Here is a 25303-nt window from a genome sequence, read left to right as displayed (position 1 = left end):
CTTCCGCTACGCATTCGCGCATTGCGCGTCTCGAGCAGCGCAGCCGTACGCAGCAGCTGTCGCATCGACCTTGTTTCTTGGCTCGACCTGGAGCCAGCGCGCGTGCCGCGCACATTGGCCGTCTCAGAATCTGTTTACGTATACATAGCGCCACAAGTCAAGAGAAGCACGTAAGATCTTTTGTTGCAAATGTCAGATAATTGTCATAAGTTGTATTCATCGAACGGAGGTACTTAAACGCCCGTCCTGACATTAGAGATGCCAGAAAAAAAGCTAAGAAAAAGATTCATCATTTTGCAACTGCCACAAATGGCTCGATACCGACTGAACGAACGCTTTCGTATCAATGAGTATGCTAGCGTCTCGTGGTTTGATCTTGGTTTGTTGAGAAGAGATGGTAGGAGTTGAAAATTTTGATGCTTTTATAGTTTTCGAGCTTCAGACTCCGGCATGTGATACGGTGAAGGTCGCGGTTAGGGCTCGGAGCGGTTAGGGCTCGGAGCGGTGAGTGGTCGAATTCAGAGACGATCCGCAGCGACGCGGAGCGGCTGTGCGTATAGAATTTGTTAATGCTACTGTTACTTAGTGCGGCGTCGAGCCTGGTCAGGCGCGATCCGCAGTATTGGCTTGTTTGCTTGTAAAGTTACAAATGCCGGTCCATGGACCGCACACGACGTGCGCGCTCCTTAATGCGGCAGGAATCTGCCGAGATACAGTGTCGCGTCGATGAAGTCCTTGTATTGAACCGTGGCGACACCCTCCTGGTTCGTGTCGAACTTGCGAAACACTTTGGTTAGCCGCATGAGCCAAACGAGGGTTTCCACGAACCGGTCAAACTTGAGTTCTTTGCCGTTCTTGCCAGGATCGATGAATTCCGCGTACTGGTCAAACAGGTTCTCGCTCACGTCGAAAGGGACGAGATAGCCGAGTTCCTGGAGACTGTTATGGAACTCGCTGGCACTGATCGTAAAGCTCCCGTTGATGTCGTTGTCCACATAGACTTTGCGCCACTTCTTGACGCGCCTGTACAGCGAGATAAACTCCGTGAGACTTACCGTGCCGAAGCGCGACGCGCCAAACAAATTGATCAGTGCGTCCACGGACGATATGCAGAAGTGGCTGTTATCATCATTTTGGAGGAGGTTCTGCAGCTCCGCTGCGGTGAGTCGTCCGCGCTGCTTGACGTCGTGGTTTTGAAAGAGCTGCGTCGCTATTTGCGTGTCCTTGAAGCTCTGCTGTGTATCACTTTCGAGGGAATTGCGTGCCGTCGTGGGCGCGGACATCGGCACGGGCGCCGGGGCAGGCTGTGGCGGCGATGGGCTGTATGCTAGTGGCGCGGCTGCCGCTACGGGCATCGCCGCAGGCATTGATGCTGCTGCGGGAGCGGGCGCGGGGCGCGACCGGGGCACCCGCACTACTGGCGCGGCAGGAATCGGCGCGTATCGGCTCACAGGGACAGCGCCCGGTGCGGGCCCCATATAGTGCTGAGGGACGGCCGGCGGCGCGGAGCCCACGCGTCCGTTGCGCGGCGGCGGCAGTCGCTGCTCTTGTCTTTTCTGCCGTCTACGGCGCTCCTCCTGCTCGCGTTGTTCGCGCTGTTCGCGCTGCTGACCCGCTCTCATCGCTTCCTCAGGCGTAGCATAGAGCTGTTAAGAAGTTAGTACGCGTCGGCCGGTGGGCGTGGGTATTTTGGACAAGCACATCCGCATCACATACCGGAAGATTGTCTCCACCAGCGTAGTTTAGCCTCCTGGCGCACATCGGCTGCTGACGGTGTTGGTGGATAGGGTCTGGTCATAGTGCGAGTTCTCCGTGGGCGCCAGTCATAGATACAACGACTTAATATAGATTCCCGTGCGACGTGATTGTCACGTGCCGGTAGCGTGATAGCCACGTGATGAGAAGACTGGCCGCGATACACGCATCGCGATCAGTGCCCACATCGCACACGTCGCGCCCTAGCGGCGACGACTGTCCTGCTCGATGCACGCGATCGGCGCGATGGGCGCCAGCCGGACGAAACCTGTTATGTTATAGTGGATATGTTTATATTAAACAATATACATTGGAGCGACCCCAGATGAAATTAGTATCTTCTTTGTGGTCTTTGGGTTTCCTGAGATCTGTCTTGCAAGTAGGTAGCTGGGACAATGTTCTCAGGCAAGTGCAAGTAGTCTCTCAAGAACTCAACACCTTCCTCAGTCAAGGTGTAGTAGTAGTATTGCCAGGAGAACTGGGTCTTGACGTAGCCCTTGGAGGTCAAGGACTGCAAGGCCTTGATGACGTACAAGTTCTTGGTGTCGATCTCATCGTGCTTTGGCTGGTTGAAGTCCTTCTTGGCGACAATCACACCCTCTGTGGTGGGAAGTTAGTAAGAGTGTCAGCGGCGGATGGGCCGGCATGTAGGAACGGTGCCTGCGGCGCTCTCTGAGCACCAGCTGCGGACAGGGAGACAAATATTGGGCAAGAGGGAAAGGAGGAGAACGACCGCGATACGCATTGCGAACGTCGCCCTTGCCCGGGGGGTCAGGACGTCGCGAAACAGCACTCTGCCACGCCCTTGGAGATCGCGGGGCCTCAGCTACTCCTCCAATCTCCCATCTAGTCCGTAATCTGTATCTTCCTCAAGTTCTCAGCTTCTGGCCGCAGCCCTCGGTGTCCAGCGCCCGGTTCTCGCTACTCCGGCCATCATTTTCTATCAGCAACGTACCTTGAAACAAGTGTCTGTGGATCTTGGTTCTCTCTTCCTTTGGAATCAACATGTTGAACTGCTTTGTCTTTACCTGTGTGAAGCGGTGTCCCAATCGACTGATCCTCTGCGATATTCAATACCTCTAACCTTCCAGAATTCGCCAATACTCAGTTCCAGCCTTCCTGGGATTGCGTGGTTTGCCCATCCGCTAGGAAAAGTTTCAGAGAGCGTGTTTGCGTGGGTCGCGGACCACGAAATCACCAAGTTTTTGATGGGATGAAAAATTTGAGTCTCAATTCGATTGTGTGTGGGTGTAGACAGTCACGATCACGTGACAGAATCAAGTCCTAGCCCTAAAGCGAAGCCCTAACGGTTCTCGGATCTGTTTTTAAGGTCGAGCGGCATCGCCAGTAATGATACTTGGACTGGCGGCTTGGCATGCCTATCGAGCTGCTTGGAAGGGACCAAATCGCGGTGTCGTACGGCGAGGATGAAGAGGAGCCCGTATGGGCGCGGCAGAGACCATGCGACTGGCGCTCGCGGGCTATGCGTTGGGCTGCGGAACGGGCTCGCCACGCTCGCAAGGCAGTAGAAACATGTACCATTCTGCGAGTGGGCATCGTGCACTGGGTGATGCTGGCAGTGTGGGCGGCGCTGCTGCTGAAGATAGCCTCTGTGTACGGACGGTGGTACGCGCGCTCCGCGCTACTCACGACCATATGTACCAACGCGCTGCTGTTCGGCACATCGGACATACTCGCGCAGTGCGTGCTGCAGTACACATGGGCGCCGGTTGACCCGACGCCCGCCCCGCTAGACGCCACGGCGCGTGCACTGGCGGTGCGGTATGCTTTGTTCACGGACCAGGAGTCCGACACCGATAGCGCGTCGATCTTCAACGAGTATGGGCCGGGCGCGTCCTCGTCAGAGGTCGCGTCGGGCGCAGTAGCGCCATCTCCACCCCTAGGGCAGCCCCTGTGTCCGCCGTTGTTCGACTTCTACCGCTGGCTGTGCTTCATGGCGTGGGGCTCGTTCCTGTCGTTCTTCCAGGTGCCCTGGTACCGTATTCTCAACTACCTGTATACCGAAGACCCTACTGTCGTGCAAGTTCTCGAGAGGGTTCTCTCGGACCAGCTGGTCTACTCTCCGATCTCACTCTACTGCTTTTTCATGTACGCGAACTACATCATGCAGAAGGGCGACGCGGCAAGCTTCCGGGCCAAGATCCAGAGGCTCTACATCGGAACGCTCGGCTGCAACTACTTGCTATGGCCCGCGGTCCAGTTCATCAACTTTTTGGCTGTACCAAAGCATCTTCAAGTACCCTTCAGCTCGTCCGTGGGGGTTCTCTGGAACTGCTTCCTGTCTATGCGCAACGCTTCGCATCCGGCAAATTAACGACTTATACTACATACTCAAACTACGTGAGCGCTCGACTCGCTCTTTAGAAGCTTCTTGTACTTCTTGCTGCTCTGCTTCTTTTTGAAAGCCCCCTTGCACATCTGGGGAATATACCGTAGTGCAAAGTAGTTCGCCACCGCCAAAGCGAGCAAGAGGAACCTGAAGCTTTTTGAAATGCTAGTGAGCTGGAAGACCTTACCAAGTGCCGAATCTGCTGGAATTAGCATTAGCACCACATTCAGAAGCAGAGAGATAGTAACATCTGTTATAAATCCAATGTTTTTGGACATAGGTTCACGGTATGGTGGCCCCACTGAGAGCACAATGGCGGTTAACACATACTGGAAGTTTGAGAAGAAGAAGAGCACTGTGTTATCTGAAGACTGGACAGCGTCGTCGCCTCCCACAACAGGGCTTTTATACCACTCGGCACTTTGAACAATGATCCATGGTATCAGCTGGAACGCTAAAATAACCGAGATACTCACAATCAATGGGACAAGAATTTTTGGGGAAACCAAGTTGGCCGAGGGCCTCTTCTTAACAAGCTTGTGGTAAGGTTTGGACCAAGACATGAAAATTGCAATTGGGACAATCAGGAACAAGTCAATGTAGAGAAACTGAAAGTCACCAAGATTCGTGCCTCGACTGTACAAGATCGTAACCGTCACAAATTGAATAGCGGAGTAAAGACTCATGTACTGGAAACAGGAAAACGAGGTCGTAAGAGAGGCACGGCCTTCCTTGATAACATCCAAAATGCAGCTAATTTCAAACACCCCGGATGTGAATGGTGCAGCTACCGAAGCCTCAGCTTCTGATAGCGAAACGCCGACGTCCGCGGCCTTCAAAGCCCCACAATCGTTAGCACCATCACCACAGAACCCAACAACGTAGTCTAAACTTTGCAATTGACCAACCAATTCATGTTTTTCATCGGGTGACATTCTAGCATAAATCGAACTGTTAAGTAAAATCTCGTTGATGTAAGATTCGGGTAAAATCTCATTATTCTTGAATAGCAGCCTGAACACGTCGCCAGTAACAGCTATCGTGTAGTCCAAGCTCCCGTTCATAGGCTTCAAAGTCACTCCATCCAACAGAAGATCTGGGTTATCAACATCGCGCCACAGTATCAAGTCTTCATTTGGATCCATGTTGTCGTTTACCTGTGGAACAAAAACGTGTTTTTCGGTGACCAATTTGCACTCTCTTCCAACTGATATTGCTGTAAGAACATTGTCGCCTGTGCACATAACAGTCCTTATTCCAGCATCTCTCAAAGATGTTAGTGTAGGTGTAGTTGAAGCCTTAAGCTTGTTTTCGAAAACAATAAACCCGAGAAACTCCAGGTTTGATTCTAATTCTTCTCTCGAGATTTTTTGTGCATACCTCCAAGTTCTTTTTGGTAGCGTCTTACCAGCACATGCTATAACTCTATACCCACTGTGTGTGTAGTGTTGCAAAAGCTCCTCGTAATCAGCTGGGAGAGTCGCCTTGTTACAGATTTCAGAAATAACTTCAGGTGCGCCTTTGGTAAAGCTCCAAAATACGTTTTCTCCATAAGGCTTAACAATGACGCTCATTCTTCTTAGCTGCGATATGAACTCAAAGCTGCGGACAACCCCAAGTAAGTTGTGTGGATTGTTTTCGGTGAATTTATTATCCATACTTTCCGAGTTTGGATGCACAACAGCTGGCGCAATACCTGCGTTTTCGGGAAGGGTGCTTTTATCGTTACGTTCTTCATTCAATGAGTGGAACTTGAAGTCTTGAAAGTCCTCCTCGTACGACCATTTGGTGAATTGAAACATTTTGAAGTCCAGAGGGTCACCTAGTAGCTCTCCATCAACCACACGTAAGGAATGGCATGTTAGCAAGCATGCTAACAGATTTCTAGATTTGAAGTCCAAAGGAGAGCTACAGTCGTTCAGCGAAAACTTACTGAATAAGCCACTGATATTATTAACCAGCTCTCCAAATCGGTGGTTTTGATGGCCCCGAGGCTCTGCGACATGAACGCCTAATACATCCAAGCCATCTTCGGTAAGCGTTCCGGTCTTGTCAAAACACATAACATCGATTTTCCCACTAACGTTGACGCGAGTTGGCGCGATGCAGAAAATGCTCTTCGACTTTAATCTAGCCATTGCAAAACTAGCACCAATTGATAGTGTTGCAGGTAGTGCTGGTGGGACTACGATGGTTATGATATCAAGCGCCCTCAAAATCATAACCTTGTAATCAAGCCCTAGTCTAATGAAGTTGACACAACTAATAGAAAATCCAGCCAGAGCAATGAGAGTCATAAAACCAATGTACTTGAAAGAATCCTCATAGAACTTGAAGCCAGTAGGCTTAGGGAAAACCATGGACCTCAGCAAAGAGCCCTTAGTGGTCGAGAACCCCGTCCGCACAACCATAGCAAGAGCAGTGGATTGCCCTGGGCTTATACGGACCCTAATGATTTTCGTGCCGTTAAACAAAAATGATTTGGCAAGGTAGTTGGATATTTGCGTGTTCTGAAAATCTTCCAATAACTGATATATTGTATCTTCCGCAGCAGCTATTTTTGTAACGGGCACAGATTCACCAGTCAGCATTGACTCATTGACAATACAATCGCCCGAAAGTAACAGCGAATCGCATGGAAAAGAAGTTAGCGATGGGTCAGAAACCTCATAAATATCTCCTGGTACAAGGTCCGAAGATCCAATCTGGACCCAGAAACCGTCTCGGTAGACCCTAACTTCGCAATGAGAATGAGAAACCTCCGCGAGCCTTTGCGACGTCTTTTTTGTCTCCAAAAGAGTGTCTGTTATTGACAGCATGGATATAATAAAGATACAAGCCGCATAATAGTAATAGTCATCCGCAAGCCATAGTAAGATGGAAAAGATTTGGAAAATGTAAAATGGATGTAATACTTCGTCAAACAGGATTTCTGCTGTGCTCTTTTGCTTTAAGTTAATGCTGTTTTTACCGAAGGCAAGTACTCTGTCTTCGACTATGGACGTAGTAAGCCCCTCGTGTGCAGATTCCAAGCTAAGCCAATCTGCGTCGGTCCAATTGCTGTTTGTTTTGAAAAGATCTTCGATTGGCGTGTAGATCAGGTTAAAGTAACGGTAGGAAAAGTAAATCATAATGGGTATGTTAGGATTTTCGCGACTTTCATGATGGTGGCGCTGGTGGTGGTTGAAGTTCTCACCCAAAGCTTCGCCTTTCTTATCGGTAGGTAATAAAGTGCTCAAAGGGCGGTTGTACCACCTACGGTTGACATCAACGATAGAAAGTTCCCCAAATTCGTTCTCCAGAACGACCCATTCAGACTTGGCCAAGTAGGTCTTTGTTCCGCAAAGTCTGACTTTGTAGCGAGGAACCCATCTAAGCAAAAGATAGAAAAGCCCGAGTGTAATAACTGAAAGGAAGTAGTAACAAAATTTGCCGAACTTTGAAGTTTTGAAGCCAGCAATTCCGACAACAAGGTCTTCCTCCGCGATGTAAAAACGCTGGAAATGCAGGTGGGGAACGTTCTGAGGGAAGAATTTGTCGTGGTACTCAGGCTTGAGGTATTCAGCGCGATACGAAGAAGTTTTCTTCTTTGCCTCTGACGCTTGATCTTGAGACGAAGTTCGGTCTTCATCATCCAAGAATCTCCTTTCACTTTCGTCACTTTCAGAGGAGCGCTCGCTGTGCATGGACATCTGACCAATCTCATCTTCAATCCCTGCGGGAATTCTATCTCTATAACTGTATCTGGAAGAGCTGGAAGACGAGTGAGGAGAAGTGCCCGTCAGCTGGTCTCTATCTTGTGTTCTCCCTTGATTTGCGTTGACTGGACTGCTAGACGTCCCGCCGTAACGGCCTTGAGAACGTGAGGAACGTGCAGAAGACCTCGAGTGAAAGGACGAGAGAGAGTAGCCGGTAGCACTACGGAGCGAGGACCTACCAGAGGGATGGTGATAGCGTAGTCGCTCCTGCTCGTAAGTGGGGGTTCCGTCCCAGTTTATGTCATAGTCTGCGTTTTCCAGCGTCGAGGAAACTCCCTCAGCTAGCTCGATCTCCTCTTCTGAGAAGTAACGGAAGTTTGGAGTACGTGATGGCTCTTGCGATCTTGAGTAAGAGTGCCGGCCCGAAAGCAAAGAATCAGTCTCATGGGATCTCCTTGTGTGCGTTTCGCTTGCGGTCGCGGGGCTTCCGATTCCACTGTTAGCGTTAGAGTGAAAAGAGTGTGGGTGGTGGAAAGACACAATGGAGCTTGGCACAGTCTCGAACGTCGCACCAGCATACGCTTCTGTAGAGTTTGTATCAACGACCGTTGCTGACGTCAGAGTGTTGGAACTGGAACCCGTTCTGGCCGACGAGAACGAAGGCCGGGTTCTTGAGTTTCGCGCATGTGAGGATCCTTGGTGCGCAGAGCTCAGTTGCGACATATGGTGCAACGGACGTCCAAAGCTCGCCGGGGGAACTGCGATGTATCGGTCTGGTGGATTGCCGGCAGGTAGCGAAGTTCAAGCAAAAGATCATCACGAGGCCCTGTGCTACGTACACGGTGACTTAGAAAGTCCGAGAAAGCGCGATCTGATACATTGCGTGGGAAGCACTGCTGGGTTGTATTGGTGGATCGAGACAAGCGTTGTGAGGAAACACACTTTATCTGGCGAAATACTCTCAGCACTGGAAGCTACACTTTGGTTGCTTCCTGACATGAAGCTTATGCGACGAGGGTTAGCTTTTATCGTCCTCAATGATCAACAATGAGAATCAAAGCTTAATCAGTTCTTCATCTGGCGCTATCTGTGCTAGTGGCGATACATGTACTCTTCCGGTTGATGAGCTGATAGGCCATCAAGATCTCTATTTTGGCTCACTCGGGCTCACTCGGGCTCACTCTTTAGGCGATAAAGTTCCCTGGCGCAAGCGTCCTCTGTTTCATGCTAGGAACGTCAAATTCTAATCAAGATTGTAGCTAAAGCTGCCTGTTGTACCAGGGCCTGCACTTTGAGCGACAGCTCTATGGAGAACTTTTCTTCTGAACAAGGTTTTTTTTTACTCAATGTGCAAAAGACAGGAACTCACTCCCCGTTGGCTTGTCCCTTAACAAATACAGAGGCGTTCGCCATGAAACAATGGTAGCTGTCAAAGTACGAATATTTGTTAATCCAGTAGCGAACTTCTTATCTTTCTTGACGATTTTTAAGTAACTCGAGCACTTCGGCGGGAAATTTGAAATGTCGTCAACAACGATACATGTCATCGGGTTATTTCAGTTTAGTTTAAAAAATTTTCCACAGCCGATGCGATGAGCTCTTTACATAGACGCTTTGAAGACAAGGAGCACGTAAGTGAGATCGGAACTCTAGAACATTAGCGTACTGTTGTGTTAACAGCAACCATCTTTTGCTCAGTCCGTATTCTCATTTAATTCCCTCGTTTACCGACTAATTTAGCGTAGTCTAAGATGTCGTCCTCGGGGCAGAAGAGGAAGAGAGTAGAGGAATCTCCTCTCACTCGCCAAGACAACACAAAACAACCATCAGGTCCCTCGCTTCTGCAGAGTGTGGAGGAGGCTTCATTCCCTAGAGGTGGCGCCAGCGCGCTGACGCCTTTAGAGCTAAAACAGGTTGCCAACGAAGCAGCAAGCGATGTGCTTTTTGGATCCGGGCCTGCTGTTGCCAGCCCTGCCGCTAACGACAGCCAAAGACCTAAGAAAAAGAAGAAGACATCGCCCAAGGCTGCGACAGGTACGAAGGACGCTGCTGGTGGCGATGACGAGTCTGTTGCAGTGATTGATCACCTCACTTTCAGAAATCTACCAGTTGGGACTTTGGTGCTCGGAAGAATCAGCAAAGTTAACAAACATGACCTTTGTGTTGCCCTCAGCGACAACCTGTGTGGGTTTGTTACTCTACCGAACATCTCTGAACCCTTCACAAAGCTGCTTGAAGACATAGATGAATCTATGGAAAGCGATAAAGAAGCTAGCGACGACGAGTCAGACGCAGAATACGATAATGACGACGATGATCAGAAATCTTCGCAAGCTCAGGCCGCTAAGCTCAAGGACCTGCCTGATCTAAACAACTTCTTCACTCAAGGTCAGTGGCTGAGATGCAGTGTGCATTCGAATTCGGCCCTCGACAAAAACAGCAAGAAACAGAAGAGGATTGAACTCTCTATTGAGCCCAGTGCAACAAACCAATTGATTGAGGAAGATCTTGCGAGGAATTGCACTATTCAGTGCGCCGTCAAGAGTATAGAGGACCACGGTGCCATACTTGACGTGGGAATGGACGGTATCACCGGATTTATCTCTAAAAAGGAATGTGAATCGCTTCCCAACTTCGCACCTGGTACCGTCTTTTTGGCCAACGTGGCCAAGAAATCTGGCAGAACTGTCACGGTCAATTTTGAGTTCAAGAATAAAAAGAGCAAGGTGTCCCAGATATCCTCAGTCGATGCTGTCATTCCTGGCCAAGCAGTGGACTTCTTGTGCCAAAAGAAAACTTCAAATGGCGTGATTGGTAAGGTCTTTGGTCTCGTAGATGGGTTTCTGAACATATCTCAACAGGCGATCTTTTACACCGATAGCAAAAGTGACCAGGCATACCCAATTGGTTCAAATACGAGAGTAAGGATAATTGCCTCTCTCAAAAACAAATCGGGCGACAAGTTCGTCATTTTGTCCGACTTGCCTAGCGTTTTATCACTTGCGAGCGAGACTTCAGGAAACTCGGCTTTAGAAGCTTTCCCAGTTGGTTACACCTTCGAAAATTGCGAAGTCAAAGGACGTGACTCTCAATACTTCTATCTAAAGCTCAACAAAGACTTCTTGGGACGTGTCCACTTGTCGAAAACAGGTGAACAGGAACCATCTGGCGAGGTTAGCGCTCGCGTTCTCGGTTACGATAGCTTTGACGGGTATTACCAGCTTGCAACAGATCCAAAAGTTATCGCGGTTGAATATTTGAGGCCCATCGATATTCCAGTAGGTACTATTGTTCCCGGATGCGAGATCACGGAAGTCTCTGACAAGGGGATAAAACTTAGCATTTTTGGTGGCCAGTTTAAGGCGACTGTGCCACCACTTCATATCTCTGACATTAGGCTTGTGTACCCAGAGAGAAAGTTTAAAATTGGCTCCAAGGTGAAGGGTATTTTGATAAACGCCACAGAAAGAGGCCAGCTGTTTATGTCTTTGAAAAAGTCTCTAGTCAATCTCGATAGGGAGGAGACTGAGCTAGCGTCAAGCTTTGAGGACATCGAAAAGATTGCCTCCTCTGATTCCAAATTGGCTGCTACAGTTGACATCTTCAAACCAAATGGATGCATAGTTTCATTCTTAAACGGCTTGAGAGGCTTTTTACCCAACAGCAATATATCGGAGGCCTACGTCAAGAGGCCTCAAGATCATTTGAGACTAGGGCAAACTGTGATCGTGAAGGTTTTGCAGCATAACAAAGAGCAGAACCGAGTCATTGTCACATGCAAAGTTTCAAGCGAGGCTGCGTCGTTGCAGAGAGAAGCCATCGAAAACATGATTGTCGGAAGATCAATAATCAAGGTTGCTGTAGTTGAGAAGACGAAGGATTCTATCGTTGTTGAGCAAGTTGGGACAGGATTGAGAGGTGTTGTTTATGTTGGCCACCTGTCTGATTCTAGGGTTGAGCAAAACAGGGCACAGCTCAAGAAACTCAAAATTGGGTCAGAGCTTGAGGGTTTGGTAATTGATAAAGATGAGAGAACAAGGGTTTTTAACCTTTCGTGCAAAAAGTCTTTGATGAAGGACGCTGAAAAGTCGCTATTGCCCCTGAACTACCAGGATGTTAAACAGAGAGGCAATCATTCCCCATTCAATGGTTATGTTAAATCCGTGTCTGAGAAGGGTGTTTTTGTTGCCTTCAACGGTCAGTTTGTGGGTCTAGTTCTGCCAAGTTATGCGGTTGACAGTAGAGACGTTAGTCTGTCTTCCAAGTTTTACGTTAACCAATCGGTTTCCGCATTCCTTTTAAGAACCGACGATGACAACGAGCGTTTCCTGCTTTCGTTCAAGGAGCCAAAGAACGAGAAAAGCTCAAAAACACCTGAAAGTGAGCGCCCTGCTATCAACCCCGTTGATCAATCCATCAAGGAAGTATCCGAATTTGCGCTTGGAAAAGTTACAAAGGCTAAGGTCAAAGCAGTTAAAAAAAACCAGCTAAATGTCGTCCTTTCCGACAACCTTCATGGAAGGATTGATATCTCTGAGGTCTTCGACAAATTTGAAGACATCAAAGATCCCAAGAAACCACTTGCCACTTTCAAAAAGGGTGACGTCTTGGATGTCAAGGTCATTGGATTTCATGATGTCAAGTCTCACAAGTTCTTGCCCGTATCGCACAGATCTTCTAAGAACGTTTTGATTGAGCTTTCTGCGAAGCCATCCTCCCTAGCTGGTGTCAATCACGCCACAATCAAAGATGTCAAAGTGGGCGACTCAATCGTGGGATTTGTGAACAACGTTTCGAAGGACATCATGTGGCTGACTGTCTCGCCTTCCTTGAAGGCTAAGATAGATTTCTTTGATTTGGCTGATGAGAACTCACAACTCGGCCATGGCATCGAAGACTCTTTCCCATTAGGTTGCGCTCTCAGAACAAAGGTTGTCAGCATCGACCAGGATCGCAACACTCTATCAGTATCAGCAAGGACGCATGACATCAAGGGCATCAAAGACATTAACGTCGGCGATTGTCTGCCAGCGCGCTTGCTCAAAATTACAGACAGCTATCTCTTGTTAGAACTTGGCGAGAATGTGAGAGGCGTCGCGTTCGCCACTGATGCCTTGGATGATTATTCGAAGCCTTTGAAGGACGTCTACGCAAACCAAAAGAACAGCATTGTGTCTGCCAAAGTGATCTCTATTGACAAAGATGATGGCAAGCTTAACCTATCTCTTCGTTCTGAAAACCCAAGAGACGGTACTGCAAAAACACACGAAGATCTGAAGAGAGGAGATGTCGTGCGTGGACTTGTTAAGAAAATAACCGAGAAGGGTATTTTCATTTACTTGAGCAGCACGCTTCAAGCGTTTGTGCCTGTCAGTAAGTTAACTGATTCTTTCATTAAGGACTGGCGGAAGTTTTTCAAACCAATGCAAAGTGTTGTTGGTAAGGTTGTCAACTGTGATGATGACTCCCATATATTGGTTACTTTGAAAGAGTCGGAAGTTAATGGAGAATTGAGAATTTTGAAGAGTTACAATGACATCAAGGTTGGCGAGATTTTTGAAGGTGCCGTCAAAAATGTCACGGATTTCGGCTTATTTGTTAAGCTTGACAACACCGTGAACGTCACCGGTCTTGCCCATAAAACCGAAGTGGCTGATTCCGCTGTCGGCGATTTGGCTTCGATATTCGGTGTCGGTGATAAAGTCAAGGCAATTGTCCTCAAAGTTAATCCTGACAAAAAACAGCTTTCTCTCGGTCTCAAAGCTTCTTACTTCAAAGAGAGTAATGAGAATCAGGCGTCTGATGATGCGGAAGGGGACGAGGGCTCTGAATCCAGCGATGAAGAAGTTGTGAATGAAGAAGGCCAGGAAAGCGACTCTGACGGCATGGAGGTCGATGACCATGAAGGCGAAGATAAGGGTGACAAGTCAAAGCAGCAACCAGTTTTGTCTAGCGATGGTTTGAGTTTGAGTGCAGGATTTGATTGGACTACAAGCATTTTGGATCAGGCTCAAGAAGAGGAATCCTCTGAAGAGGAAGATTTCAGCGAGACCAAAAGGTCTAAGAAGAAAAAGAAGTCAGTGCAGGGTGTCGAGGATCAAACCATTGATATCAACACCAGAGCGCCTGAATCTGTTGGTGACTTCGAACGCATGATCATGGGTAATCCAAACTCTTCTGTTATCTGGATGAACTACATGGCATTCCAATTGCAGCTTGGAGAAATTGACAAGGCACGTGAAGTTGCTGAGCGTGCTTTGAAGACCATAAGCTTCAGGGAAGAGGCTGAGAAGCTGAACATATGGATCGGTTTGCTCAATTTGGAAAACACGTTTGGTACTGAGAGTACTCTAAATGAAGTTTTCTCAAGAGCATGTCAGTACATGGACTCCTACACAATTCACAGCAAGCTCATCAACATTTTCCAAATGAGCCACAACTTTGAAAAAGCTTCTTTATTGTTCAAAACGACTGCAAAGAAATTTGGTGCGGAGAAGGTCTCTATTTGGGTTCTGTGGAGTGATTTCTTGATTGAACAGGGACGTGCTGAAGAAGCACGCCAAGTTCTTGCCAGTGCTTTGCAGTCTTTGCCGAGACGTAACCACATTGAAGTTGTGCGCAAATTTGCCCAACTTGAATTTGCTAAAGGCGACAGCGAGCAGGGCCGTTCGCTTTTCGAGGGGTTGCTTGCCGACACTCCAAAAAGAATCGATTTGTGGAATGTTTACCTAGATCAAGAGATCAAATCAGGCGACAAGAAGAGAGTTGAGAATTTGTTCGAGAGAGTTGTGAACAGAAAGCTAACGAGAAAGCAAGCCAAATTTTTCTTTGGTAAGTGGCTTGATTTTGAGGAGGCCTCTGATGACCAAAAGACTGCCGAGTATGTTAAGGCAAAGGCCTCAGAGTATGTTGAGAAGCTAAGCCAAAAGTCAGCATCTGTAGAATAAACAAGAAGCATATAGTGTACAGTATAAAGAAGGTAGAGGCTATATGGGTCACAGTTAGCCCAATGCTTCGACAATTACGATAATTTTTCTGTTTATGTTTGGTACTGGTTGTCAATACCTCGCGCATTTTTCCCTCACCCAATATCAATTAGTGACACCAAAAATTAAAATAAAGCGACGTAATTACGTACCTAAACAATTGACTACACAAAGAGGATGAAGCCTTGGATACTTGAATGCTTCTCCCTATTGGCCTATGCCAACATTAGGTTTATCTTGTGTTCAAATTATGAAACACTAAATAGCATTGCCGCGAGAGACTCTAAAAAGCAATCCTCCCGCTTCGGACTAGAGTTAGAGCCCGGTTGCATGAGCAAATGTTTGATTGCTCCGCTTATGAAAGACGTTCAGCAGAATGCCTATGTATTGGGAAGGTTGGATAATCATACTGAGTTGTACCCAGGTGTGTCCTCATGTCTGCTAGATATCGAGAAAAAAAACAGTCTGGGACAATATCGCTCCGAAGAAGCAATCGTGTTCGAGTACTACGCTTGTATAATTAATGTGGAGCTTCGCGTATTGGCAGACCTTAGAGAACAAAGAAAGTTGCACCAATACCCTCTGAAGGGTAATTGGCTTGCCAAGGACGTGTCAATCCTAGCAAATGCCACGAAATGCTTAGTTATCGTTGCAATTTTGATAGCCTTTCGAAGGTATATTGAGTTATCTTTCCTCAAGGTTGTTGAAGAGCTGAGAAGTCAGTCATGTCTTTTGATGACAGCCTTAGATCTGAGAATTAACGCATTAGCGTCTAATGTTTCGAATTTTGGGACTAGCATGGGAACCAAATTACAAAAACTCAGAAAAAGAGTCAAAGTGGGCGTCCAAAGCAGCCTAGAAACGAAAACCGTTTCAATCCTATCCAAGGAGAACATGGGTAACACTGAAAAATTTCCAGCTATCGAGAAAAACTGCGTAGGTCGTCAGGCCAAAGTTGTGGACGAATTTTCTATTTGCAGTCACGAGCCCGGCGGTGACGAGCCCAGCGGTGACTTTGGCTTGCCTCTTCAAAGATCTGAGCAACTTCCATTAGAACTCGCGTCAAAAAAAAAGGGTCTTCTTTTTGATCTCACAACCAAAAAGGGCCGTAATGACTGGAAAGAATATATTAACCGAGATATCCGACGGATTGCGGCCCACCAAATAAATGCTGCGGGTCAGTCAGCCATCGTGAAAAGTTCGGTAGATTGCAATAGTGGAGGCAGCAAAGAAAATGATGTGCTCGATGATACTTTACAGAATGTACCACTTTATGACAGGCATGGGAAGCCACTGCGAAGAATTTGCGTCCCTGGAATTGGCTGGATTTCGAGAAAGAAATACCTGGAACAAAGAGGCTGAAAATGGTCTCCTTGACAGATTACCATTATCACGCCTTCGCTTCAAAATATCGCAACTCTCCAAGCTCTATCGATTCAGTCATTGTCTTGAAACACATCAATGAAGTCCATATATATATCGGGCTTGAAGGGCCAATTCACAAATGCCTCAGTTATCATTAAAAATTCTGAAGACGTCAATTCTTTTGGACACTTTCGTAGAAATTTCTTGTCTTTGATGACCGTAGTGAAATAATCCCTTCCGCCATGGCCCAGCGACTCGAAAGCCTCACATAGTGGCGTGCTTCTCAAGATTAATAAGTGCTTCGTCACGTAATCAAAGTTATCTAAATCAATATTGTGCTTAGAAGGATTGACTTCTAGCAGACTAATTGGTTTACCGCTGGGCATCCAAACATCATTCTCAGGGAAAAGAACTGGTTTGTGGGAATCAATCACCCCTTGGCCAAACTTGTGCAAGTTCTTAGTTTCCATTGTGGCTACCAATTTTGTATCAGTAAAGGTGTCAGCCACAACTGAGCACTTAGAACGCAGTTGGTCCCCCGGCCTTGCAAGAATTTTCATGGCAGTGCTCTCCAAGACCCATACTAGCATTTTTACCCTTCCGAAGCGATGAAGCCAGTTCCTATTTCCTACGCATGCCAGCCATTGCATAAATAATCCTTCTCCTACCATACCGGTAAGATTCGCAAGGACCAAAAACTCATCATGAATCGAATCAAGACTTCTCTTCGACGGTACAAATTTTTTCTCAACGTCTATAAGGTCTGTATATGACTGCCATTCGTATGGGTCCTTACCATATAGCTGAAAACTGTCATTCTGTGTAGAACTCAGCCCGCGAAGATGCTTCACGAAATCCGGTCGCGCATCCATTAGCACATGTTGTAAGGGCTTAAATCTGTTATGGAATATGGCTGAGTGCTGGCCTGGGCCAGGGTACAGATCCAAAACCTTTAATTTAGAAGTATCTTGGTAAGTCTGAGGAAGGTCAAGTTTATCAAATATCTTCTCATGAACTCCTGGATTTAAAAGATACCTGAATCCATAGTAGTGTTGAATTTTGGCAAGATCACGTAATGGTTGAACACGGATTGCCATTTAACTGCTTTTTTAAGGTTTGCATAGAGTGCTCTTAACTTCTAATATTCAAAATTTTTAGATGGTTGAAATAATGGCTAGAAGGCTAGGGAAACATTAAACTTCACAACTTAGCGGGAGGCAGGACAGAAAAGCGCGAGGTAATGCCCAAGATCAAAATTAGGAAGCCGAGGGAACCAGAGCCCAATGAACCGGAACCCCAGCTCAAGAAAATCAAGATTAAAGCCAAGGGAGGTCAAGATGCCAACAAAGAAAGAGCTGGAGGGGGATTGAAGGTCAGGTTGTCCAGAAGAGAGGATAGCCCAGAACAGCAAAAATCAACACCAGGCACAATGAAACTCAAGATCAATTTGGGCGGCAAGGACAAGTCCGAGTCAACCGCTTCAACAACGCCAAAAGCCCCAAGATTCCGAATTAAGCCTGTTAGAGTTCCTGGGGAGGGCTATGACTCTGAGGCATCAGATATCGAAGACGACCCGCTTATCGAAGAGGGAATTATACTTCGTGTTTTGCCAGATGTGCAAACAGAATTTGTTAAGAGCTGCATTGAGAGCGGGGACTTTTCGGGGTTGAGCCTAAAGTGGAAAGGCGAGAGGCACGCAGTCGTGAAGATCAATGGACTACAATATGGAGCAGTCCTCGTTAACTTACCGACAGTAATAGAGGTTAACAAGAGCGTTGATAGAAAGAACTTACTCAAAACTTTTGATGTATCACAAATGCTATTGTGCGTGAGGACTATAGAGCATGAAGAGGACGTATTCTCGTTGGTACCACCAGATACAGAAGACTTAGTTACAAAACATTTCACAGAATACAAAAGCGAAATTAGAGAATGCAAAAAAACGCTCTATCGTGGGTTCAATGGAGGGCCATTAACTGACGCAGAAGCCAGCAATATCGACCAGATTGTTAGAAAAGGATATGACTACAAGCATGGCTTGACACCACCCCTTTATAACGTACGAAACCGTAGGTTCCGGCGCAGGTTGACGTCCCAGGAGATAGACTACGTGGAAAAAACTGTTGAGCTTCTTCTAAGCCAGGACGCAGAGACGGAAGGGTTTAGCTATGACTTAGTAGATGAAGATATCTTGGCTCAAAGGTCAACAAGTAACGAGGAACAAAGACAAAATTCTTCGGACAATGGACTCGACTTGTTTGGAGACGACGACCACGAAGACTTGGAAATGGAGCTTGAGCAGGCATTACAAGAGGACAGACAAGGGGCTGACCAAATCGCTAATACCAATCAAATTCCCGCCGTGGAGGAAACCGGTGACGATGTTGAACAGGACAATGGCGACGATGACGATGAAGAGGATGAGGATGAAGAAGGAGAAGATGAAGCAGACGAAGACGTTGTTCCAAGCACAGCTAAACCAGCAGTGGATGAAGAGAGGCAGCATAGCGAGCTGTTGAGAGATGAGTTGGAGGAGCTTGAGTCCACCCTGCAACAAAACAGGCAGAAGCTTGAGAAAGCCACAAATCCTTTGTTGAAATCGAGGTTTATTGAAAGCATAAAGAAGTTGGAGAAAGAAGTGGAGTTGAAAAGAAAACAGGTCAAATCTAATCAAGAGCCTTCTTCAAGCCATCCTGAGAGCTTGGCCCCCAATGACGAAGAAGGGGACGAGGAAGAGGAGGAGGAGGACGACGAAGAGGTGGAGGACGACGATGACGATGAAGATGAGGAAGATGCAGCAGCTGCGCCAAGCAACACACCAGGCCGCAAAGCCGGGGCCAACGAAGAACTCGACCAGGATGATATGGACATGATGATGCTTTTCGGCGGCGAAGGCGATGAGTGATTTACGGCGTGTACAGTGGCAAGGGTTCTTCCTGGTGGGCCTCACCTTCGGCAGAGGTTCTGTCTGCCAAGGCCTGCCGTATAGCGTCATGCAGCTGGAAGGCGTCTTTCAGCGAAGGCGCGCCCTTTTCCATGGCAACATCGCAAAGCCACGTGTAAATGCTATTGAGGCGTTGCCCGTTTTGGCCGGTCTGTTCAGGCAAGACCCTGAATGCGAATCTGAGATAATTTGACCCAATCCAAGGCATCTCGAGAGTAAGTGGCTGTGACACGCCTGCTGGCAGCACCAGCTGCCGGTAAAGGACAACTATATTTTTAACTTCTTCCTCTGCACCCTGGCTGCAGTTAACAAACACAAGTCTGTGCGATGTGACAAACAACTTGAAATTCATTCGAATTGCGCCTTCGTACTTTTTGTTGGGTTTGAGTCCGGGTCCCATCAAAGGGTACCACGCTGTACTGGTCAGAACGGCCCCGTAGGGGGTTGACTCCCCATCTAGCGGTAAGAAGGGCAGCACACCACTGTCCTGCATTGTAAGACTATTAATGGACATATTTGCCTCGAAATTCCACGTACTACTGATGCTGAGCTATACTTTACTAAAGATTGTCAGTAGAGCTCGGGTCCACTTAACTAAAGTCATTAATATATATCACACCGGACGAAGTTTTCATCGCGACTTTAATTGATATCTTACAATAAGCTTCGTCGATATTCAGCTGAGCTAGCAGGTAATCAAGCGTAAAAACGCGAATATAGGCGCCATGGAGAACATGGAGATTCCACAGCGGCAGCTAACAAAGGAAGAAATAAATAGATGCTATTTGGTATGCTGCTTTGAGCTTTATAATGACTCACTTGATGCACAAAAACAAACTACTAACAGGAAATAATAGCGTTGGCAACAACTGCGTAATGAACATGGGGAGAACGCGGCAAACGTACCGGAATATGTTTATTTCACGAAAGTTCTTCAGGTAGCTGCGAAGCAGCAACAGAAGCGGCAGCAAGAACAACAACAGGGACAACAATCCCATCATCAGCTCCAGCAACGTGCACCACAACAGGCGCCACAACAGCAACAACTGCCTCCACAACCTCAGCAGCCGCAACAATCGCAGCAAACACAGGCGTTCCAGCAGATCCCGCAGGCACACATGCAGCAGTCCAAAGTTATGCCTCAGATGCAAGCGGCGCACATGCCGCAGGCTCAGCAGCAATGGGCTCCACAATCCACGAATGGCCACGCTACAATGGCCAATTCGCAGCCCCCGCAAGACCACCACATACGCACGTCAATGGGCCAATCACCTCAACAGACTCAACCCCCACAACCGGTCCAAATGCCTCAGCAGGCCCATGTCCAAAACATGCCATCCCAAACCCCTCCTACAGGCACAGGCGTCCCAAGCTCTATCTTCACTCCAGAGCAGTCTGAGCTGCTGAAGGCTCAGATTGCGTCCTTAAAGTTTCTCCTTGGGAGACAGCCTATACCACCAGAAGTTCAAGAAGTGATCCAACGATCGCTGAATAACCCCCCTGATTTCAAGCAAATGCTGCTTTCTCTTAGTGAAACTGTCAAGAAGCGGCAAAACCCTCAACAAGAGCAGGTATTACAAAACCCTCAGCAGGAACACACACAACAGCCGCCGCGCAGAGTTGTCGATCAGCAGCAGCCATTGGCACACCAGTCCCCACATACCTCTAACTCCGGGGTACCGACACCTCTCGCATCTCAATTCCCACCCTCGCAACCTGAAACAGGCCTTGCTTCTCGAGCAAATAGCGGATCTGGTACAGCTAACCCTGAAAAAGGTGCGGAAAGCGTTAAAACAGAACCAATAGCGGAAATTGGCAGGCCTGCGCAAGATACACAGCCGCTGAAGGAAGTCCCTCCAGTTCCGTTGGAAGAGTTCAAGAGATTGAATCCTGATGTCGAAAAAATCGTGAACGTAACGACGCCAAATATGGTCGTTGATTCATATTCACTTCCCAATTTTCCAGATACTGCGGTAGAATACAAAGAACTGTTCCCCTCCAAAGATCGTCCTAGAGTCATGCTCCAGCCCGGAGTTCTTCCTCCTGGCATCGATGTCCACTCCGCTTTGGAGATATATCAAACGTTGATAGCGTTGGATATTGATACAGCCGTTGATTCTTGCTTGTCAGATACACTGAATGAAGATGCAGATGTAGAAACAAAAAAACGCGCGACTTATGACTATTACGCGCTCCAACTCCTTCCTCTCCAAAAGGCAATGAGGGGCCACGTACTGCAATTTGATTGGTACCAGAAAGCCCTCTTAACAAATACACATCCTAACTTTTTGTCAAAGATTAGACGAATAAACCTTCAAGATGCGTTGCTGACTGACGAGCTCTACAGGCGCTATGAAATCATGCAATATGAGCGTCAGAGATATGAAGAGAGCACAAAGCTAAAGAGCATCACCGACAGCTCTATTGAATACTACAATGCGAAGCTCAACCGGCGTACTCAAAGAGTTAAGTTTGGACACCGTTTGATCTCTTTACATGGCAATATAGAAAAAGAGGAACAGAAGCGAATGGAAAGGAATGCAAAGCAGCGTTTGCAAGCCCTGAAAGCTAATGACGAGGAAGCTTACATCAAGTTATTGGATCAAACAAAGGATACTAGAATCACTCATTTGCTGAAGCAAACAAACGCGTTTTTGGATTCATTGACAAAAGCAGTCAGAAGCCAACAGCAATACACCAAGGAGAAAATTGATTCCCACATGCAGAAGGAAGAAGAGAGCGCTACGCCTCAGTCGCCTTCGGCAGGCGACGTTTCCGATGAAGAGGAAAGGCAGAATATTGACTATTATAATGTAGCGCATCGCATCAAAGAAGAGATCAAGCAACAACCATCGATTTTAGTGGGTGGGACATTGAAAGAATATCAGTTGAAGGGACTGCAATGGATGGTGTCTTTATACAACAACCACTTAAACGGTATCTTGGCAGACGAAATGGGCCTCGGGAAAACCATTCAAACCATTTCCCTTTTAACTTATCTTTACGAGGCCAAAAACGTGCGCGGTCCATCTTTAGTTATTGTCCCCCTGTCAACGTTAACAAACTGGGATTCTGAGTTTGACAAATGGGCGCCAGTGATTAGGAAAGTTGCTTACAAGGGGTCCCCTAACGAGAGAAAGTCAAAGCAAGGAATTATTCGGTCTGGCCAGTTTGATGTCGTACTGACAACTTTCGAGTATATTATAAAAGAAAGGGCTCTGCTTTCTAAGATCAAATGGGTGCATATGATTATAGATGAGGGCCACCGTATGAAAAACGCCCAATCGAAACTGTCTTTGACACTGAATAACTATTACCACACCGATTACCGTTTGATATTGACAGGTACGCCTCTACAAAATAACTTACCTGAACTTTGGGCTCTACTGAACTTCGTGCTGCCAAAAATTTTTAACTCTGTTAAGTCGTTCGATGAATGGTTCAACACACCATTCGCTAACACAGGAGGCCAGGACAAGATTGAACTAAGCGAAGAAGAGACCTTGTTGGTCATCAGGAGGCTTCACAAAGTCTTACGGCCTTTCCTATTACGTCGCCTTAAAAAGGATGTCGAAAAAGAGTTGCCAGATAAGGTTGAAAAGGTTCTCAAATGCAAAATGAGCGCACTGCAGCAAAAACTGTACGAGCAAATGTTGAAACATCGTCGCCTTTTTATTGGTGACATAAACTCGAACAAGATGGTTGGGATGCGTGGTTTCAACAATCAAATAATGCAACTGAAAAAAATCTGTAACCATCCGTTTGTGTTTGAGGACGTGGAAGATCAAATAAATCCGACTAGAGAGACCAACGCAAATATATGGCGTGTCGCAGGCAAATTTGAATTGCTTGAAAGAATTCTTCCTAAGTTCAAAGCTACTGGTCATCGAATTCTAATTTTTTTTCAGATGACACAAATTATGGACATCATGGAGGACTTTTTAAGACTTTCTGGCATGAAATACTTGCGTTTAGACGGACACACAAAGTCTGATGACCGTACGTTATTGCTGAATCTTTTCAATGATCCTAATTCAGAATATTTCTGCTTTTTGTTGTCAACTAGAGCAGGTGGCCTCGGTCTTAATCTACAGACCGCTGACACTGTTATTATCTTCGATACTGATTGGAACCCCCACCAGGATCTACAGGCGCAAGATAGAGCACATAGAATTGGCCAGAAAAACGAAGTTCGAATTTTGAGGCTTATCACAGAGAACTCTGTGGAAGAGGTTATTCTTGACCGCGCGCATAAAAAGCTTGACATTGATGGCAAAGTCATTCAGGCGGGTAAATTTGATAACAAATCCACCTCTGAAGAGCAAGAAGCGCTGCTAAGATCGTTGCTTGAAGCCGAGGAGGAGCAGAAGAAGAAAAGGGCATTGGGCATGGAGGAAGAGGAGCAAATGGACGACAATGAACTCAATGAAACCTTGGCAAGAAGCGAGGAAGAGTTGAAAATCTTTGCTCAAATCGACGAGGAACGAAGCAGGACTCACTTGGAAAATGGTATAACCACTAGTTTGATGGAAAGTTCTGAACTACCAAACTTCTACCATCAAGACATTGAAGCCGAACTTGACAAGAAAGAGAATGATGAACTTCTTTCAGGTGGAAGGGGAACTAGGGAACGCAAAAGCGCCATTTACGAAGATGATATCCCTGAGGAACAATGGCTGAAGCAGTTCGAAATCAGTGACGGAGAAGACGAGCCTGTTTCAGGGCCAAAAAAGCGGGAAGCTAGCGAAACTCGTGTTCCAGAAAAAAGAGCAAAGTTAGAGACAGAGGAACCATCCGAGCTGGATGTTAAAGAGGAAGCCAACGAGAAACTACCCCCTCCTGAAGCCGGCCAAACATCTATGAAGTCAACAAAAGGTGTGAAAGGCAGGCCGCGCGGCCGCAGTCGGGGCTCCCGTATTAACGGAAAGGCTAAGAATGGAAGGAATTTTGTTCGCGATCCTGACTCTGTTACCGAATCGAAGGAAGTAAGGGAAGAGGTTGCTGCAAAAGCTAAACAGCTCCATGATTTTGCTGTCGCATACAGGGATGCTGACGACAGGCGTCTGGCGGACATTTTTTTGGTCAAACCTTCGAGGAAGCTTTACCCAGATTATTACCTGTTGATCAAGTATCCTGTGGCGCTTGAAACAGTGTTGAAACACATAGAGACTCTAGCTTATGGATCTCTGAAAGATGCGCTTGATGATTTTCACTTAATTTTCGCCAACGCGAGGGTTTATAACACAGAGGAGTCACTGATATACCACGATTCCATTGAATTGGAAAACGCAATTATTGAGAAATATAAAGAAATGACTGGAGAAGAAAAAGTGGACTTTACAGAGTTTGACGAAGAACATGCGAGCCAACCCTTAGTACCAATCGGTAATGCAGAGTCCAAAGAACCCAGTCCTGCTCCGCAGTAGCAACGCAGCTTAGCCCCAATATCAAGACCTCGACTACCACATCCTAGTGCAAATTTTATTCATCTGCCAGTAGTTTGCCAAGTACACTTAGTAACTGAAGCAGTTAAATACTAAATAGAAAGGATCAAGAGGGCCTGTGAACTACAAATATTTATTTAATTCCAGGGATTATCAAACTGGCAATGTGCGGCTGTAAGAACTTTGGCGAAACTAAAGAGCGCATTTGCATTTGCTGTTGCTGAGGCACAAAGGAGACACAACCTTTTGATATTCATTGAATGCATCTTAATTAACGCCACCACTCAATAGTTAAGCTTTTAAGTTCCCAAATAGACTTTTTCAGCTGTCGAGTGCCGCGTGCACGAACAAGGTAAAACAAGCTTGTAATTAACATTTGACGGTTGGCTCGCAAGGTTGGGTACTGTGTGCCTCAGAACCTACTTACTACAAGTAAGTCGTAGAGAAAACTCTAAAAAGATGCTGGTGTCGAAATCATTGGCCAAAGAGACAACACTACTAAAACCAAATTTTATAAAAAAACCCCTCTCGTCCTTTCAATCCTTTTGAAAACTCAGATGGACTTTATACTAAGGCCCACTGTTCTTGTTTCCCCAAATCTATATCCTTCGATAGTGCCAAGGGGGCTCTTGCTACATGGTTCACTAGGCCACTAAAGCGAAAACATATTACATCAAAAACCAGATAAATTGAGTTCTAAGGGTTCAAGCCCTCATGAGCTTTGAAGACGGTTTTCTGTAACGGCTATGTTTTTAGTCGAA

The 25303-nt window shown here is 46.8% G+C and overlaps 10 protein-coding genes and 1 non-coding gene across 11 annotated transcripts; 5 read left to right on the top strand and 6 right to left on the bottom strand.

Annotated features, from left to right (window-relative positions):
• Positions 1-182: 182 nt before the first annotated feature.
• On the bottom strand, positions 183-301 carry SNR48. The gene has a single exon (XR_002432193.1). It is a non-coding gene; the product is annotated as a snR48 (small nucleolar RNA).
• A 385-nt stretch (positions 302-686) lies between these two features.
• On the bottom strand, positions 687-1622 carry PEF1 (Pef1p; the record flags this gene model as incomplete). The annotated part of the gene is made up of 1 exon (XM_002553240.1): positions 687-1622. One exon carries the CDS (start codon positions 1620-1622, stop codon positions 687-689), a length of 936 nt encoding a protein of 311 aa, XP_002553286.1.
• Positions 1623-2086: 464 nt separating this feature from the next.
• On the bottom strand, positions 2087-2762 carry RPS10A (40S ribosomal protein eS10; the record flags this gene model as incomplete). Its single annotated transcript, XM_002553239.1, has 2 exons — positions 2087-2355; positions 2711-2762. 2 exons carry the CDS (start codon positions 2760-2762, stop codon positions 2087-2089), a joined length of 321 nt encoding a protein of 106 aa, XP_002553285.1.
• A 368-nt stretch (positions 2763-3130) lies between these two features.
• On the top strand, positions 3131-4090 carry KLTH0D13200g (uncharacterized protein; the record flags this gene model as incomplete). The annotated part of the gene is made up of 1 exon (XM_002553238.1): positions 3131-4090. The coding sequence occupies one exon, from the start codon at positions 3131-3133 to the stop codon at positions 4088-4090; it is 960 nt and encodes a 319-aa protein (XP_002553284.1).
• A 17-nt stretch (positions 4091-4107) lies between these two features.
• On the bottom strand, positions 4108-8526 carry YPK9 (putative acid anhydride hydrolase; the record flags this gene model as incomplete). The annotated part of the gene is made up of 1 exon (XM_002553237.1): positions 4108-8526. One exon carries the CDS (start codon positions 8524-8526, stop codon positions 4108-4110), a length of 4419 nt encoding a protein of 1472 aa, XP_002553283.1.
• A 1028-nt stretch (positions 8527-9554) lies between these two features.
• RRP5 (Rrp5p) lies at positions 9555-14750 on the top strand (the record flags this gene model as incomplete). Its single annotated transcript, XM_002553236.1, has 1 exon — positions 9555-14750. The coding sequence occupies one exon, from the start codon at positions 9555-9557 to the stop codon at positions 14748-14750; it is 5196 nt and encodes a 1731-aa protein (XP_002553282.1).
• Positions 14751-14966: 216 nt separating this feature from the next.
• Positions 14967-16151, top strand: KLTH0D13134g (KLTH0D13134p; the record flags this gene model as incomplete). The annotated part of the gene is made up of 1 exon (XM_002553235.1): positions 14967-16151. The coding sequence occupies one exon, from the start codon at positions 14967-14969 to the stop codon at positions 16149-16151; it is 1185 nt and encodes a 394-aa protein (XP_002553281.1).
• A 74-nt stretch (positions 16152-16225) lies between these two features.
• Positions 16226-17251, bottom strand: MTF1 (RNA polymerase specificity factor; the record flags this gene model as incomplete). The annotated part of the gene is made up of 1 exon (XM_002553234.1): positions 16226-17251. The coding sequence occupies one exon, from the start codon at positions 17249-17251 to the stop codon at positions 16226-16228; it is 1026 nt and encodes a 341-aa protein (XP_002553280.1).
• Positions 17252-17394: 143 nt separating this feature from the next.
• TAF7 (TATA-binding protein-associated factor TAF7) lies at positions 17395-19059 on the top strand (the record flags this gene model as incomplete). Its single annotated transcript, XM_002553233.1, has 1 exon — positions 17395-19059. The coding sequence occupies one exon, from the start codon at positions 17395-17397 to the stop codon at positions 19057-19059; it is 1665 nt and encodes a 554-aa protein (XP_002553279.1).
• Position 19060: 1 nt separating this feature from the next.
• Positions 19061-19612, bottom strand: KLTH0D13068g (KLTH0D13068p; the record flags this gene model as incomplete). The annotated part of the gene is made up of 1 exon (XM_002553232.1): positions 19061-19612. One exon carries the CDS (start codon positions 19610-19612, stop codon positions 19061-19063), a length of 552 nt encoding a protein of 183 aa, XP_002553278.1.
• A 220-nt stretch (positions 19613-19832) lies between these two features.
• On the top strand, positions 19833-24524 carry SNF2 (SWI/SNF catalytic subunit SNF2; the record flags this gene model as incomplete). Its single annotated transcript, XM_002553231.1, has 2 exons — positions 19833-19886; positions 19956-24524. 2 exons carry the CDS (start codon positions 19833-19835, stop codon positions 24522-24524), a joined length of 4623 nt encoding a protein of 1540 aa, XP_002553277.1.
• Between the last annotated feature and the right edge of the window lie 779 nt (positions 24525-25303).

The sequence above is a fragment of the Lachancea thermotolerans genome (assembly GCF_000142805.1).
Source record: "Lachancea thermotolerans CBS 6340 chromosome D complete sequence".
Taxonomy (NCBI): domain Eukaryota; kingdom Fungi; phylum Ascomycota; class Saccharomycetes; order Saccharomycetales; family Saccharomycetaceae; genus Lachancea; species Lachancea thermotolerans.
The sequence above is the reverse complement of the archived record's forward strand: the minus strand, read 5'-3'. Positions and strand labels throughout refer to the sequence as shown.